At 38.3% G+C, this 17,679-nt stretch overlaps 1 protein-coding gene across 1 annotated transcript in view; it reads left to right on the top strand.

Annotated features, from left to right (window-relative positions):
* The window catches only part of DROSHA (drosha ribonuclease III), a 579,282-nt gene that overhangs the window by 208,990 nt on the left and 352,613 nt on the right, over nucleotides 1-17,679 (top strand). The window contains exons 10-11 of the mRNA XM_077492043.1: nucleotides 3,689-3,760; nucleotides 12,307-12,388. Of these exons, the coding sequence (XP_077348169.1) occupies nucleotides 3,689-3,760; nucleotides 12,307-12,388 (154 nt within the window). The remainder of the gene's footprint in view (nucleotides 1-3,688; nucleotides 3,761-12,306; nucleotides 12,389-17,679) is intronic.

Genomic DNA, 17,679 nt, shown 5'->3' with positions numbered 1-17,679 from the left:
TACAGACACATTGTAAACAATGGACTGCAGCTTAGATTAGTAAAATGCTGTAATCAGGTGATGTCTGCAAGAGGCCTTAAAGTGATTTCTGGTCAAGGCATACAGTACATCTCTAGTAAATGTATGTAATATTGGAGAGTTTACAGGTAATCTTAAAGTGGACCCAAACTCAAAATGCAAAGATTTACTGTGCATCTAGAAAGGTTAAAACTGAACTCTGGCAATTCCATTGCACAGAGCAGGTAAGTATAGAGATGCTTGTTATTTTCTTGTTAGTTTATTTATTTTTTCCTTTACTATTGCTAAGTTTTGCAGAAACAACAAGCAAGTATGGAGGAGTTTATGGATCTAACCCCCTAATATATATAAATATAAATATATATATATATATATATATATATATATATATATATATATATATACATACTGCTTATTTGCATCTATCTTGGACTTTTTCATCTACTTAGTGAAAGGATTCATACCTCCGTGTCTGTTGTATTGGTTATCTGTTGACCATGTCAAGTAATAGAGTGTTGTTGTCTATTATTTGTCATTTACATTTATTTGTAATAACATTTTTTTTTTAGAATTATCGCCTCATGATATGCCCACAAAGTCCGCCTTTTTTTATTATTTTTTTTCGTTTTACTCTTTAAATCCTTCTATATACCTATTGGATGTTTGCATAATGGGGGTCCTCCCTTTCTAAGTGTTTTATTGTTAATATTTTATCCTACAGTTTTATATTAAGCCATATTACGTAGTGCTACTTATCTCAGAGATATCCCTGGCTTTAAATGCCATGCAATAATGTGTTGCCATCCTTATGATATTACAGTCCCTGACGTGGGCAAATAGATGTAGCAGACTCATCCTATTTCTTGTCAGTGCCTGATATCTAAAATGTGTGTAAATACATTCTTTTACCTCCATGGTAGTTATGGGCTGAAAGGTATACAATCCATGAGTCAGCCTAGCAGCAGTGCAAAGGGAAGTGGGTCCATGCTCCTCACAAGATTCATATATTATATCTAATGCACAGACCCTAACTCTGCAGATTGTCTGTATTGGCTGTGTGTATTCATACAATTTATAGCTATGCTACTGGAATAATCTAAATATTTGTTGAAATTAAGCAATTGCAGAAATGTATGCAGCAATACAGCAATTTATCTGAACTTGCTGCAGCTATCCTCTGCCTGACGACTTTTAGTTGTCTTGCAGGTTCTAGAGTGCTAGAATTCTGAAGTACAGGCGGTCCCCTAGTTAAAAACATCCGACTTACAAATGACTCTTACTTTTCCCATAATAACAGGAAGTGAGAGGAAATCTCCCCCAGGAAGGGAAATTCTCTCCTGTAAGCCCTTGTACACACGGTCGGAGATTCCAACGGAATGTGTCCGATCCGACCGTTTTGTCGGATATTCCGACTGTGTGTGGTCTCCATCGGACTGTTTCCGTCGGAATATCCGACGGACCAAGTTTTCCAACTTGTTGGTAAAATTTTCTGACAAAATGCTCCGATCGGACATACTCCGATCATGTGTAGAGAATTCCGATCGGACAAAGTGCCACACATGCTCAGATCAAATTCCTACATCAAAGCTATTGGCTACTAGCCTGAACGTAGTCCCGTCGTAACGAAATAACGTCATCACGTTACGTACGATCGCATTTTCCGACAACTTTGTCCGACCATGTATATGCAACAGTTTCGGACAAAGTCCGACAGACAAAATCTGACAGATTTGGTTGTCGGAATGTCCGACCGTGTGTACAAGGGCTAAGAGTTATTATGGGAAAAAGGTACCTCCACTGATGCTTTATCACCAAGGCAACCCAAAATTGTCAAAATTCAATTGTCATTGAGACAGAAATGAGGAGAAATCTTCTGAACAGGGGCACAGGCAGCAAAACAAATGTTACAGGGGTGATGATAACCTTTCCCTATGTTATCCAAAAAGCTTAAAAATTTAATTGTTGGCTGGAACTACACTTACAAAATGTACCTGTTCCAACTTACAAACAGATTCAACTTAAAGCAGTGCTCCACCCGATTTTAAGACAATAGCTCATGATGATTATGTAGATGACCTAATTTAAAAACAGACCCTCTGTTTGTTTGTTTTTTTTTTGTTTTTTTTAACTGTACCTTTGTTATGCTGAAAAGTCTGTCTACTTCCTGGATGTGGGGACTGCGGATATGGGCGGGGATAGTGCGGCCAAAACATCATTTCCTCTATGCGCACTGACTCCTTTGAGCTGCCGCCGCACAATCGCGTGATTTCGGCGTTCTGTTGCCATCACAACGGGGCGGGACTTCCTACGACGCCGCTCGTTGTGATGGCAACCTATCCTTTTGACGGCGCTCCAATTCGAAGTTACTGCGCATGCGCGAGATCGGCAATAGAATGGGCGGTGCATGCTGGTCCATCAGCAGAACAGTGTCCCAGAAGTGGATGCTTGTGGGCTTCACATGCCCACAGGCAATATGACAACTGGCAGCATGAGATTTTATACGTTTTTTTTTTTTTTTTTTTTTTTTTTTTTCGGAGAAAACTGAGGTGCAGAAGTCTTTTAAAACGGCACAAGTAAATGACATATTTAATTATATTAATGATTGGCATTTTGCCAAAAAAAAAAAAAAAGTGAAACACCACTTTAAGAACAAACCTACAGACCCTATCTTGTTTGCAACCCGGGGATTGCCTGTATTGAATGTGTGAGCAAGTACCAATCTCCTTTCTTTTTGAGCTGTTTTCTAGCATTATACTTCAATGAAAAAAAAAAAAAAAAGACATATTACACATTATCTTATGCTCATGATGCAAACAAAAAGTTCAGTACTATGCAGCAAGCAGAGGTTTTTTTTTTTTTGTTTTTGTTTTTTATGTACCCCACCTAAAATGCACATATTTTAACAGGGTCTTAAAACGTTACTAAACCCACAACAGTCAAATCAAATCTGTGTATGCAATAAAGCATGCTTGTTATACTCACTGTGGAAACTAAGAGGGTGCATGTGATCAGCACTGTCCAGACAAGAGGGTCAAGGGTCATTCAGTCTCATAGAACAGTGAGAATGCCTCCTACAAGCTTTAACCAGACACTGATAGAAGTCACAAGACTGCTATGTACTGCTGATGAGAAAAAAAAATATTTATCAATTTATATTTACTAAAATAATTGCATTCCCGACATTCTGTGTACTGTGGGAGACCTGATATGGTGAATGCAGGGTCCCAGGTTTAGTAACACTTTAAGGGCAAATGTTTCATTTAAATTCTACTACAAAATAAAACGTATGTTTTTTTTTATTATAACCTATAAGTGTTTTTTTTTTCTTTTTTTTTTTCTTTTCTGGGACAGGCAATTGTTTTTTTTTTCTGGGTTTGTGATGATTAATTAACTGTTTATGTTGCTCTTTATTGGCTTGTTAAAATATCCAGTGTTGTGTTGTATTATTTCACTAAATGAGCTAAACCCATTTAACCACTAGATGGTGATATTGTTCTGCAGTGGTACGTTGGCTAAAATTTGCGGTGGATGAAAGTCCATCTCTCATTCTCCACGACTTATTTCTCTCTTTGTTTTATACACTGCCTTCATTTGGAGCTAAGTGCTCTCAGAAATGCTGCAGTCTTGCGTTATCCCTTAAAAATGATTACTGTTCTTGTTGCTTTTGCAGATTCCCTTGTGCAAAGTAATCCGGTTTAACATTGACTACACAATTCATTTCATTGAGGAAATGATGCCCGAGGTAAGGAAACGTGTGTAACCCCTTTATTGCTAGCGTCTAGCAAGTGAAAGTCTTTGTCAGCCTCATGGTATTTAATTGATTAAACATGGACTTGGGCAATTTTCTGTGTACACATTTTATTGCCGTCCCCCTGATATGAGAGCACTAAAGAAACAGGAATGGATTTTGTAATAAGTAGCAGAATCCGCTTCTACCACCTTCATTACAGCTTTATCCTTTGATGTCCTGCCAGCTCAATGTTGTTGACTGTGCTAAAACCCATAGGGATACACAGGCTGCAGGTGAATTAGAGGGTCACAACTCTACGTCGTCTTAGATATTGAGGCAGTTCATGGGCAGGACACACATATGCATTTTATTACATCAGCACCTTTTTTTTTCCAGCCGCTGCAAGCAAGTCAATAGCAAATTAACTCACTCTACTCTTTTGGTCCAGTCCATTTGTTCTTGTCTGTTTCATCAAAATGAATTAAAAAGGTGACATTCAGCTGACAGAGAGAGGATATGTTTTAGTGCAATGTTTCTGAATATAAAGCGTCCTCAGTGTATGAAACATTCTTCAGTCCTTTCCTGCTTTTCAATTTGAAATGGTCATTTTGCTCGTTCTGGCTGTGCTTGCACGGTCCTATAACTTACCATCCATTTAAAAGACATATCTGCCATATTGTATTGCTCACAATACCCTGCAGGACTGTTTTTTCACATTATGGGGTAATTCTTCCTTTAGGTAATAGTGTGTGGAGAGTGGGTCATTCAGAACTTGGTAAATGGAAGCCACCTGTAATAGACTTGAATGGCCTCAATATTAGCATGCCATTGTGTTTGTTTTTGCTGCCAACTTCCTATACATAAGGCCAGCAGTTATTATGAAAAGGGCAAGAAAATACAGTTAAGTCTCCATATTGTATTAGTCAGTTTCTTTTAAAAGAAAAAAAGAAAAAGAAAAGAAAAATACACTCTGGCGTAGTGTTGCAAGATATGTTTGTTGCTTTTAACATAGCTTTAGGGGAGATGACAATCTTGCTTTCTCAAATAGACATGGACAACTACAGCGCTGCGTGCAGAGTATAATTAAAGCCTAATGAACCGAACGTTATTATATTAGCAGAATCTAATTTTCTCTTCATATTATGCTAACGTACGTTTTGTCCAAACATCATATCCTCCTCGCTGCTTTTTTTTATGCGTGCTATTTTGTTTCGCCTGATATTTAGAAAGTCTAAAATGACATTTCTAAATAAGATGAATGCAGACTTCAAAATGATTCATTGTCTGCTATTGAATCTGTCGTAATGTTGGCAAACTAGCAATAAAGTACAGCGGGGAACCTGCTAGTCTTAACGTAGTCTTATTGTCATGCTTGGCTGCCTATGTGCGTACAGATGCTTAACAATGCATCTTTGTCGCACTGAACATAGCAGAGGTGTACTGAGTTGGATGCAATTTGTATGGTGGGAGATTATATTACAAAAAAAAAAAAAGAAGCTGTTTGTTTTTTTTAAATAAGCTTTCTTGTTCTAGGTTCATAATGATCTATGGAAGCAGGGAGGCTATGATCCTTCCTAAGCAATGCTAATCTGTAGCTGGAAATACTAGTGAATCACTGGTTTGTAGCTTTTTAGTGATGGTCCATCTGCTTCTTAAATTACTGGTTACAGTTCAGGGGTTGCAGATATTTTTATTTTTTTGGCTGCAGCAAACCACTGCTTGCAAACTAATAATTGCAGCATTCAGATGGAAAATAGCCTGCTGGTCAGTTTGTACTAAATCAAAACGATTGATCAATTATTTGCCTTCAATATTACATAATTGCTGATTACATGGTATATAGTAGCCTCTGGGCAGTAGTAATGCATATTTAATAGAGGCAGCACAGGCAACCAGGGCAATTTATATGCAATGTAACCTATTAACCACTTCAGTTCTCACACCTGTATACCCCCCAAGGGACCAAAACTATTTTTTACATTACTGCTCCTGGCCTGTTCTTTCAGGAGTGACTTGTTCATTACACAAGATGACAAGTAATTCCTTTATAGTTTTCTTTATGACAAACAAGGCATTTCTCTTAATTCTTCTTTGTAGTTTGTGACACTCGTGAAGATTTAGGGTCATGTCACACTTAGAATTTAGTAGTAGTGATTTTTGGCTAGTGACCTAATTGCTTTTGTCGCTAGAGATGTGCTACTAAGAAGTGAATTTTTTTGCAGCCACAGGTCAAACTTGTGTTACATTGTTTCATTACCATTTATTGCTGCAAGTTGCTCTCCTTCAGTGATTTGTAGCGAAGTCTTAGAGTTCAGTGTAGAGCGATCATCGTTGCCGGCGAGCTTGTCGCTGACATGAAGCGCTGCACATAGTCATTGATCAACTGAGCTATAAATTACTGAACAATTAGCACGTTAGCAATTAACTAGAAAATAATTATGAATTCCTTAGTAAGAAAAAAAATGTATCCTGTAAGAGAGACAGGTGCTTCCCGCAATTACCTGTTTGCTCCGTCTTCTGGTCACGCCCTTGTCTAATATCAAGCCATTAGAAAGGACCCTATCACTTTGCTCATGTGCATGGCCACGATAACTGGGCTGCTGTCCGCTCATCTGAGAAATTTAAATCCTGAATATAGAAAATATGTTACAAACAGGTGAGTCCCATATTTTGTGCACTGTTCTTTTTTTTTTTTATAAAAAAAAGTTTACATAGTAGTTAGTTTGCATGAGGAGAAAGTTCTTACACAGAGCCTTGGTTCTAGGACCCACAGCTCCAAAATGGTCTGTGAAAACTAAAGTTGGCCATACACGTATGGATTCCTTTTGTTCAGCATGCAGACCAAACAAAATAAATCAAGCAGATTGCTCATGCTAAAAAGCACAGATGGATGAATCTACTGCTGCCACTATTGTATTCTGACACCCGGCACTGCTGACTGTCATTGGTCAGCTGCTAGATCGTTCTTACAGGTGAGGGTGCTTCTCCGGAGGACCCACGGAAAGAATCGGCTGCCCCCGGATCACAGTCATAGAGATTTTCTGTCCTCTCTTTGACCATCGGAGGCCTGGGTGCAATGTTATGACGTCACGTCCAGGCCATTTTTGTAAACAACGCCGCAATTTGCGGTTGGAAAGCATGGAATCATGATTTATTTTTATTTTTTTTATCTTGTGCTTTCCAGCCTGAAGGAGAGATGTGGGGTCTTATTGACCCCCACATCTCTCCATAAAGAGGACCTGTCACACACCATTCCTTCTACAAGGGATGATTACATTCCTTGTAATAGGAATAAAGTGATTAAAAAAAAAAAAAAAATTAAAAAAGAAAGATAAAAAAAAAAAAATCAAGTAAAATAAGCAAAAAAAAAGTTAAAGTGCCCCCGTCCCCGGTAGCTCACGCACAGAAGCGAATGCACACGCAAGTCCCGCCCATATTTGTAAACACCGTTCAAAGCACACATGTGAGGTATTGCCGTGTGCGTTAGAGCGAGAGCAATTATTCTAGCACTAGCAGTGTGCACAATTTTAAAACATGACATGTTGGGTATTTATTTTTATTTTTTTTACCTCGGCTTTCCTTCATCTTTCACATTATACAAAAAAAGGGCTAACTTTACTGTTTTATTTTTTTATTCATGAAACTGTTTTTTCCCCCAAAAATAACACGTTTGAAAAATTGTTGTGCCAATATCGTGCGAAATAAAAAGTTGCAACGACTGCCATTTTATTCCCTTGGGCGTCTGGTAAAAAAAAAAAAAAAAAAAAAAACATAATGTTTCCGAGTAATTTTCTACCAAAAAAAAATAAAAAATAGATTTTTACAGAGAGGAGTGCCAGAATAGGCCTGGTATGGAAGTGGTTAAAGTTGTTGAGGATAGAGACCTATATATGACCAAAATGCCCCCTCTCTGTTCCATAGCTTGACCACACCACTGTTCATAGTCAGAAAAGATAGGGGGGGGGGGGGGGGGGGTTGGATTTAGATACCCATATTTTATGTAAGAAATGGGAAATTTGATAAAGTCTAAAGTTTTCTGACCTGGGCATCTCTAGTTTACTAACTCAATAGGCTTTGGATTGCAGACACAATGGAAGAAAAAAAGTGATCAATTCTATAGAGTCCTTTGTCTAACCACCATTTGAAGGCCCATATATCTAGGACAAGAGGAAAAGGGGATTATGAAAGATATGTGAGAGTGGCTTAATGGGGAAACTAGTTGTGGATCCCAAAGAGTGAAGGCGTGTGATTGGGTTGGGGTTGGATAGGGGATCCCAATTTAGTGGGACACCATAGTAAGTAGTTAAGAGTATGATTCAAGGTTGTCTGTCCCTATGGATCCAGTTGAGGTGTGCCTCTCATAAATAATTGCCAAGAGTTGGGACTGGGCCACCTGATAATACCAGAGTAATTTGGGAACCCCCATTCCACCCTTGTCTTGGGCTCTAAAGAGAGTTGCTTTGGATAGATGGTGACAAAATAATTTATACTCAGCGCTGCACCTATGAACTACTAACATACATATACAAGCATCAGAATGTGTGACATAATATCTATAACAAAGTGCTCCATACAAAATAAAGTGCCATCAATAAAGTTCATCAGTTATGCAAAATAAAGTTCATCAAATGTGAGGTACAGGTTTGGTGACATGTTGTTAAAATCCAGGTGACTTCCTGTGCTCCCCTCCTGGGTCCCCACTCACAGCGGCAGCCCTATATACATTTTAGTTCCATGGCGCAGGGTTTAATTTTTACCTTTTCGATAGATGGTGTCTTACTCCTCCCCAAATGAAGCTAATGATTTTGGATTGCAAGGGTTATAGGTGAGCTTTAACTGTAGGGATGGGTAAGGCTCTAAAAAAGTATAAAACACAAGGGAGTAACATCATCTTGACAGAGTTGACTCTTCCTAGCCAGGAGAGCTCCAGTTGGGCCCAATGATTCAGATCCTCTGTTAATTTTTTTAAAAGTGGAGGGAAATTTTTGCCTATAGAGATGTTCTATCTTGGTGATTAAGTCTCACTCCCAAGTATGGAACATCTGTGTCGCTCCATGTACAGTGCCTTAAAAAAGTATTCATACACTGTGAAATTTTCCACATTCTATTATGTTGCAACCAAAAAAAGTTAATTTATTTTATTGGGATTTTATGTAATAGACCAACACAAAGTGCACATAATTGTGAAGTGAAAGGAAAATGATAAATGTTTTTTTTTTTCCCTACAAAGTGGTGAAGTTTAAAAGCAGGGTTAGGTTATAAAAAAAAAAAAAATATATATATATATATATATATATATATATATATATATATATATATATATATATATATATATATCCCAAGCTTTGAACATCTCACGGAGCATCTATTGGATTTTTGAAACTTTTTTTAACTAATAAAAAAATGAAAAGTGGGGCGTGCAAAATTATTCGGCCCCCTTGCGTTAATACTTTGAAGAGCCACCTTTTGCTGCGATTACAGCTGCAAGTCGCTTGGGGTATGTCTCGATCAGTTTTGCTCATCGAGAGACTGAAATTCTTGCCCATTCTTCCTTGCAAAACAGCTCAAGCTCAGTGAGGTTGGATGGAGAGCGTTTGTGAACAGCAGTTTTCAGCTCTTTCCACAGATTCTCGATTGGATTCAGGTCTGGACTGTGACTTGGCCATTCTAACACCTGGATACGTTTATTTGTGAACCATTCCTTTGTAGATTTTGCTGTATGTTTGGGATCATTGTCTTGTTGGAAGATAAATCTCCGTCCCAGTTTCAGGTCTTTTGCAGACTCCAACAGGTTTTCATCCAGAATGGCCCTGTATTTGGCTGCATCAATCTTCCCCTCAATTTTAACCATCTTCCCTGTCCCTGCTGAAGAAAAGCAGGCCCAAACCATGATGCTGCCACCACCATGTTTGACAGTGGGGATGGTGTGTTGAGGGTGATGAGCTGTGTTGCTTTTACGCCAAACCTATTGTTTTGCATTGTGGGCAAAAAGTTAGATTTTGGTTTCATCTGACCAGAGCACCTTCTTCCACATGTTTGGTGTGGACCCAGGTGGCTTGTGGTAAACTTTAGACGAGACTTTTTATGGATATCTTTGAGAAATGGCTTTCTTCTTGCCACTCTTACATAAAGGCCAGATTTGTGCAGTGTATGACTGATTGTTGTCCTATGGACAGACTCTCCCACCTCAGCTGTAGTTCTCTGCAGTTCATCCAGAGTGATCATGGGCCTCTTGGCTGCATCTCTGATCAGTCTTCTCCTTGTCTGAGCTGAAAGTTTAGAGGGACGGCCAGGTCTTGGTAGATTTGCAGTGGTCTGATACTCCCATTTCAAAATGATCGCTTGCACAGTGCTCCTTGGGATGTTTAAAGCTTGGGAAATCTTTCTGTATCCAAATCCGGCTTTAAACTTCTCCGCAACAGTATTACGGACCTGCCTGGTGTGTTCCTTGGTCTTCATGATGCGCTCTGCGCTTTCAACAGAACCCTGAGACTATCACAGAGCAGGTACATTTATACAGAGACTTGATTACACACAGGTGGATTCTATTTATCACCATCAGTCATTTAGGACAACATTGGATCATTCAGAGATCCTCGCTGAACTTCTGGAGTGAGTTTGCTGCAGTGAAAGTAAAGGGGCCGAATAATTTTGCACGCACCACTTTTCAGTTTTTTATTTGCTAAAAAAGTTTAAATTATCCAATAGATTTTGTTCCACTTCACAATTGTGTCCCACTTGTTGGTGATTCTTCACAAAAAATTAAAATGTTATATCTTTATGTTTGAAGCCTGAAATGGGGGGCCGAATACTTTCGCAAGGCACTGATATATATATATATATATATATATATATATATATATATATATATATATATTTTTTTTTTTTTTTTTTGCTCTTACTTTATAATGTGTTCTATTATCCTGTGCTGCATTATGGTGCTTTTTTACAATAGCTCTGTTAGGTAGAGTGTGAATCGTAACCAAATGACAATGAGTTAGCTAACAAATCCTATATATCTGATGCTAGGATTGTGTAGCTAGGCACAAGCACCTAGAATCAGTGGATACAAATACCGTTTCTTCTGGTTATGGGACTTAAAGTTGCCAAAAATTGTAACAAAAAATGCTCTACTATTAAAATTAAACATTTATCCTTTCTGGGACTCGGTCTGGAAACTAATCTTTAGACTGGCAGACATTTTGCAAGCAGACGAACCAGAGCAATGCTTGCTTCACCTCACTCCTCTTTCAAGGTATAGATAAAAGAAGTCCCTCTTGATACATCTTCTCAAAGCCACTAAAATGTATACTGCAAAGGTGGAAATGCCCAGAATCCCTAACAGTTGGTCAGTGGATAGCTGTGGTGAATATAATCAACCTGACGGGACAATTAATGGCTGCGTAAAACAAAAGGAGAAACACTGAATTATATCTGGAGCAACTGTCACTGTGCAGCATACTCAATCCTCACCCCCCCCCCCCCTTATTTTTTCTTTTTTTTTTCTTTTCCAAAGTTTTCAGTTTTTTTGTGTGGCAATTCCTATAGAGCCTGCTAATTTTCTTCTGCTTACTCTTGCTTGCATGTCATACAACCTCTGTGATGTGACACTTTTCCCTATTTTCCTTTTATTGAAAAATCGTACTCATACCCTGGTCTCTTGGTAAGCCTATTGTTACACACTGTTGCACTACTTTACAGAGTACCAACATTCTCAGTTTCCCGCTCAGGCATTAATCTTCATGTTTTGTACTATGTTTATGGCTTTAGTTTATTATATGTTTGTGTAACAGTTTTGAATATTATACCCTTAATCAATGCTGGAATTGTATTGTTTTGCTGGTGTGCAAAATAAAACTTTAAATTAAAAATAAATTAATTAAACATTTAGTATAAAACCGTTAAAACAAGTGTGATTTAAACTTGTTACCATACATTTTACATGTATATTACATAAAATGGATACTTAAAACTTATTTCTCTTTTTTTTCACATTTAATCGCAATGTATTCCCTTCTGTTCAACAGTGAGGCTCCCAAATGGAAATTGGGGTCCATTTGGGGGAAGCAATGCAATAATTATGAAGCATTTCATGGTTGTCGCCCCACAACTCCTCAGGTTCTGTGGAACTGTAAGATAGTCAGAATACATTTTGAACAATTTCTAACTATATACATATATTTTTACACATTCTTAAATACCTTAAGTTAAAATAGAAGGTTAATCCCGGATTGGAATCATAAGCTTGGGAACGTCCATCCACAAAGCAGGAACACAAAGGGGTGACAGGGAAAGCGTGCTGTCACCCTATAACAACATTTTAGAACAATAATCTTCTTGGCAGAATCAACGGATATTATTTTAACGAAAGGTGCAGATTTCAAAATGTTGACAATTACGCGAAGTTACAATAGATTTTATGAGGGTTTTGTATTTGTGTTTACATATACGTTAAGTTGATATCTCTTGACTTTGTTGCCTGTCTGCCTTTTACTGTTCGCCTGTGAGGGGTTAATGCTAGTTTGGATGCTAATATACAATCTCTCTGTTTCCCTCAGCATTTCTGTGTGAAGGGACTTGAACTGTTTTCCTCTTACCTGTTCAGGGACATATTAGAGCTTCATGACTGGAATCTTATTGGTATGTTTCATTTACTCTGTTTCGGAAATGTTTTACCCCGTGGGCTTTAAATGCACTGAACCATTTAGTTGTCTACGTGTCCTGTCTGTTTTTCATTCTTCTGTATAAAAATGTATTGTGTGCCTGTTATTTTATTTCATGTTCTAACTACAAATCTAACATATTAATATTTTACTACATTTTGTGTAAGACCAGTTTAATACCTACTTTTACAACATAGTAGGGTTTTATCTTTTATTAAAGTATAGCAATAGTGAATTCTAATTCTAGGTGGTTGCCTTTTCCCTTTTATAAAACATGTTTGCATCATACTAAAGATGTCCATATAAAGATTACTGTCACTCAGCATGGCATGTAGGACTTTGTCCCATGCCTTTTTATGGTTAGAGCTGGAAATTCTATGTTGTGCATTAACCAGATTGTATATCCAAGAAATGGCTTGGTTAATCCATTGTCTCTGAATACAGATAGTCTCAAAAGGCCTTTCATTATTTTTTTTATTTTATTATTTATGTTTATGCTTAATAGTATTTTTGAACTGTGAATATTTAAGGTGTTTTATGAAAGGATGCCAATGGTACTTTGCAGAGCATGGCAGAAGATCAATGTCTTAAAGTAATACTAAAGTCTTTCCTTTTTTTTTTTTTTTTAATTAACAAACATGTTATACTTTTTTTTTTTTCACAGAGCAGCCCAGATCCTCCTCTTCTCAGGTCCCTATTCGATACTCCTGGTCCCTTCCTGTTTTGGAGTACCTCCAAAGCAAACCGCTTGCTATGAAGACACTGGAAATGAGCTGCAGCTCCCTGTGTCCATTCAGACACTGAGCCATGGCCCAGCCTCGCCTACCTTTCTCTCCTCATTGACTTGGCTGACTTTGACAGTAGCTGGCACCAATAGCGCGCTGCTGTCTCAGCCAATGAGGAGGGGAGTCCCGGGCAACCGAGACACTCCTGCAACATCGCTGGAGTATTAGTGGGGCTGAGGGGGGCTGCTGCACACATATGGCTTTTTATCGTAATGCATATAATGAATTAAGAGAAAAACCCTTCTGCCTTTACAGCCTCTTTAATCAGGAGAGGCACAGTGCATTTAGAGAGTCATACTGCAACCCAGGCTTTAGTTTGAGTGTTAGAATTCTAATCAAGTATCCTTGATAAATGTGTAGCCTGATAATTTAGAGCAAGGGTCTCCAAACTATCGCCCTCCAGTTGTTTAGGGACTACAATTCCAATCATGTCTAGTCATGCTTGTGAATGTCAGAGTTTTACAATGCCTCATGGAACGTGTAGTTCTGCAACAGCTGGAGGGCTGTAGTTTGGAGATCCCTGGTAGAGGGCCTATACTTCCTTTAGAGTTTGTGAGTAAATGATACGTTTCCAGCAGCCATTAATAAGCAAATAGTATGGCCTGAGTGTTCTTAAATAACGTGTTATGCTTTAATTGATGTCAGTGTTAATTATAAACTGTGTGGCAGGATATTATTTTAATAATAGCTCCTCCAACCTAAAAAAAAAAAACTCTCTCATTCCCTGTCCTAAAATTGAGAAGAGGGGGAAAGTCGGTCTTTATTGTAGATGTGTTTTATTTGTGTGGAAAGGAAGATCAAATTATTATCTGAATGGAAAGTCACTTTGAAGGGCAGTAATGGTTTGAGTTGACATGGTTAGATTAAAGTGGTTGTCAATCCTTACATATAACCAGTGATGTGACTGGCCTCCTATACGGAGATGAAACAAATCCACCTACAAAAGTTGCACCTGCTTATCTGCTGTTTTCTCTTCTCTACATTTGTTGAAAGTCCATAATATATTAATCTGGTGCAAGTTGTCAGAAAACAGTGATGACAACTCTGAGAGCTGATTGGGGGGGAGGGACACACCATCCTTTACACAGAACACAGGAACAGAGCTGAGGCTGTCAATTAGCTGGAGATCCCTCCCCATCACCTTTTTTCTTTTGGTGTGAAAAAAGCATGTCAGAAGTGATTCTGACATGATAGCAGAGGAATGAAGCAACAGACATAAATTGCACTTAGTGCTATGGATTCAGACAAATGCACACTATAGAGGGATATGCTTTGTTCATATTTCATGTCTGAAGTTCACAGCCACTTTAAGAGCTTCATATGCCTTCGAATTATATTAGGATTTTAGAAATAAACAAACTGTTTGAATTCTTTAAAGGGTCAATTCACCTTTTCAGGAAAAAAATGGAAAGGTAAACTAACAACATACACCCTCCCTACCCCATGGTTCCCACTGATCTTACCTCTGTGCTGTCAGTGCCCAAACAACCCGTGTAGTGTTCTGTGAATTTCAAATCCCCGTTCTTCTCCTGCTTACTTCTGCTGCGCTTTCAGGGCAAATTGGAGTGATGTTTTGTTCATTCACTGACCAGTCAGAATTGCTATGATCTACCCTGGAAGCTCTGCAGAGAGAAGAGGAAGAAGAGCTGGACCGCTACATGGGCTGTATGGGCACTGACAGCTCAGCACCTACAGAAACAAGTACAGCAAGGGCCTAGAGTTGGGAAGGGTGTGCAGTATTAATTTGTTACTGAGATAAAGTGGCTCTGAAAAAAGTATAGACAAACATTGCTATTATAAATTTTTATTTTTAACAATAATAATTCCATGAATAGTCCTGTTAAGTTTAATCAACCTTGTGAAAGGTTATAGCGTGAGGGTGAACAAAAAAGGGGACAAAGTCCATCCCTACCTGGCTCTATTATTTATGTAGCTTTTTTCTGAAAGAGATTTAAAGACCCACCCTACTCTGCTGTCCACACCCGAAAATAAATGAAAGGTTGAAATTATAATATTACCAAATATAGTGATTGCATCAATGCGTATTCTGCAAAATGCTAATTCAAAAGTCTCAACAATCAAAAAGTTCCAGATTACAAAGCCTTTGAAAGTGACACACTCCAAAATCCAAGTGCCCTCCATGGAAATCATCCACTACCTCAAGGAAAGCATGCTTCTCAAATTTGTTGGATCTTAAATTATAACTATAAGCAAAACCATTGTGGAGATTTTCTTTCACTTCCTATCCCATAGCCAAACAGGAAGTGAGAGGAAATTTCTGCAAATTAAGGGAATTCCCTGGGGATCCCCAGGTCACCAAAACTAGTATCCCTATTGGAAGATTTCCCCTCTATTAATTTTAAGGGAACAATCCAAAATTTGGGATCTTATTTTGCTTTTACGTTCAAAGATAATCGTAAACAGGACAAACGGAGAGGGAAAATGTCCTTAATGGGGGCCCAGACAGCAAAAAAAACTGACAAACAAACAAAAAAAAATGTTGCCTAAAGTTATACTTTAAAGCTGAACTCTGGGCATAAACAAAAAAAAAAAAATGTTCATTTAAATATATCTCTAAATAGCCACAGAGGATATAAATCCACTTTGTGTGCCCCAAATGCCCTTAACATCTTGGGAAAGAGCAGCTTTAAGGAAGTTTGGGAATGAGAAGTCCATTGTGACGATTCAGAATGCAGACAAGGGTGGCTTGGTGGAAATGATGGATACTGAAATGTGCAGGAGATAAACCAACAGGTAACTCTCAGATAGGGGTACCTATAGGATACTTAAGAGTGACCCTACTAATATGTATATCATTTCACAAACAATTTAATTAACAAAGGTATTTGGGTGTTTTTAGTCCTAGGGAGGCAAAAAACATGAAATCCAGAACATTTTGTGTTATCCACTTTTTCTCATCTCCCCAAAACACATGGGATTAAACCCCCTTCATGGCAGGCCAATTGTAACAGACATTAGCTCTTTCAATGAGAGAATTAGCCAATTCCAATGGGTAAATAATATATGGACATATTTCATAAAAAGCATAAAAGAAGCTCATAGTGCGGAGGGAGTAGGCGGAGCCGAGCCGTGAGGTAATGCTGGCTTAGAGCTCCATTCTCAGCAGGACAACGGAGCCATATAATGGCGGAGGTAACTTGACCCTCCGCATATATATCATACCAAACGGTAGATAAATATCCCTACCTTACATTGGTGACATTCGGGGGGGTCAGAGGAGACTCATGAGGCAGAAAATTAACAAGAAAGCGCCGCCTCACACACACAGCAGTATGGCACTGAAACCCTCCCCCTCTGAGGGGAGACACAGTGAGGAGAACAAACAGACAGCCCCTTCTGCTGCTTTACATAAAGATGTTCTCTCATTAAAGGCACATAGTCTCTCTAACCAAATACCTGAGAAAAATATGTCAGTTCTGGAGAATTTAGAACTTTCCACACAAAAAGACTTATCCCCTCCTGTAACGCTGAAACAAATAGAAAATCTGCTTCAAAAATCACTAAAAACCACTGCAGATATCATCACCACAAACCTTACCAAAGAAATTAGAATACTTGGTCAGCGTACATCAGCACTGGAAATTAGAGCAGACGATCTGGAAAATTATACATCTAACATTGCCTCAGAAATAGATTTTCTTAAAGAGGAAAATTACATATTACAATCCAAATTGGAGGATTTCGAAAATCGTGCAAGACGCTCCAATATACGTATTAGAGGAATACCCGAATCTGTGACTGATTTAAACGGTGCTATTACTGCACTTTTTCAAGAATTACAACCAGCTATCCCACTAGAGCGTCTTGAAATGGACCGGGTTCATAGAGCCCTAGCACCAAAGAAAATAGATGGTCCTCCCCATGACATTATCGCAAAATTGCATTTCTACCGCACTAAGGAACTACTGCTAAATACAGCTAGAAATAAAGATCCAATAATTTTCCAGGGTCATAAATATCAATTATTCACAGACCTCTCACAAATTACAGTCAACAAAAGAAGAACCCTGAAACCACTACTGCAAATATTACAGCGAAATGACATAATCTACCAATGGGGCTTTCCTTTCTCAGTGCGTTTTACTTTCCAAAGTCGCAAATATATGTGCCGAACAGCTAAGGACCTGCAAACAACTTTACAGAAACTAGGGATGATAAACACATCAAGAGATGCTGCAGACACTCGCCAAAAATCATCCTCATATGCTGATAATCCCTCCTCTGCTTCCAGAAGAGAAGAAGACTACAATCCACAGAAAAGAAGTCGCATACAATCTCCATCTCCAGATCTGGCTGACACTATGGACTGATAAACACTTGTACTGAGGCTACTATCTTGCCTTTTCAACAGAATGGCTACTGCCGAGTTTTTTGTCTGACTTCCAATCAATATTTTTATCATAATCTTTTTTTTTTTTTTTTTTTCTCAATAAATTTTTATTAAAGATTTTCATTATAAACA

This window comes from Lithobates pipiens, unplaced genomic scaffold, assembly GCF_037356315.1.
Source record: "Lithobates pipiens isolate NorthernLeopardFrog02 unplaced genomic scaffold, aLitPip1_a1.2 Scaffold_19, whole genome shotgun sequence".
NCBI lineage: Eukaryota > Metazoa > Chordata > Amphibia > Anura > Ranidae > Lithobates > Lithobates pipiens.
This window is presented reverse-complemented; position numbering and strand designations above follow the sequence as displayed.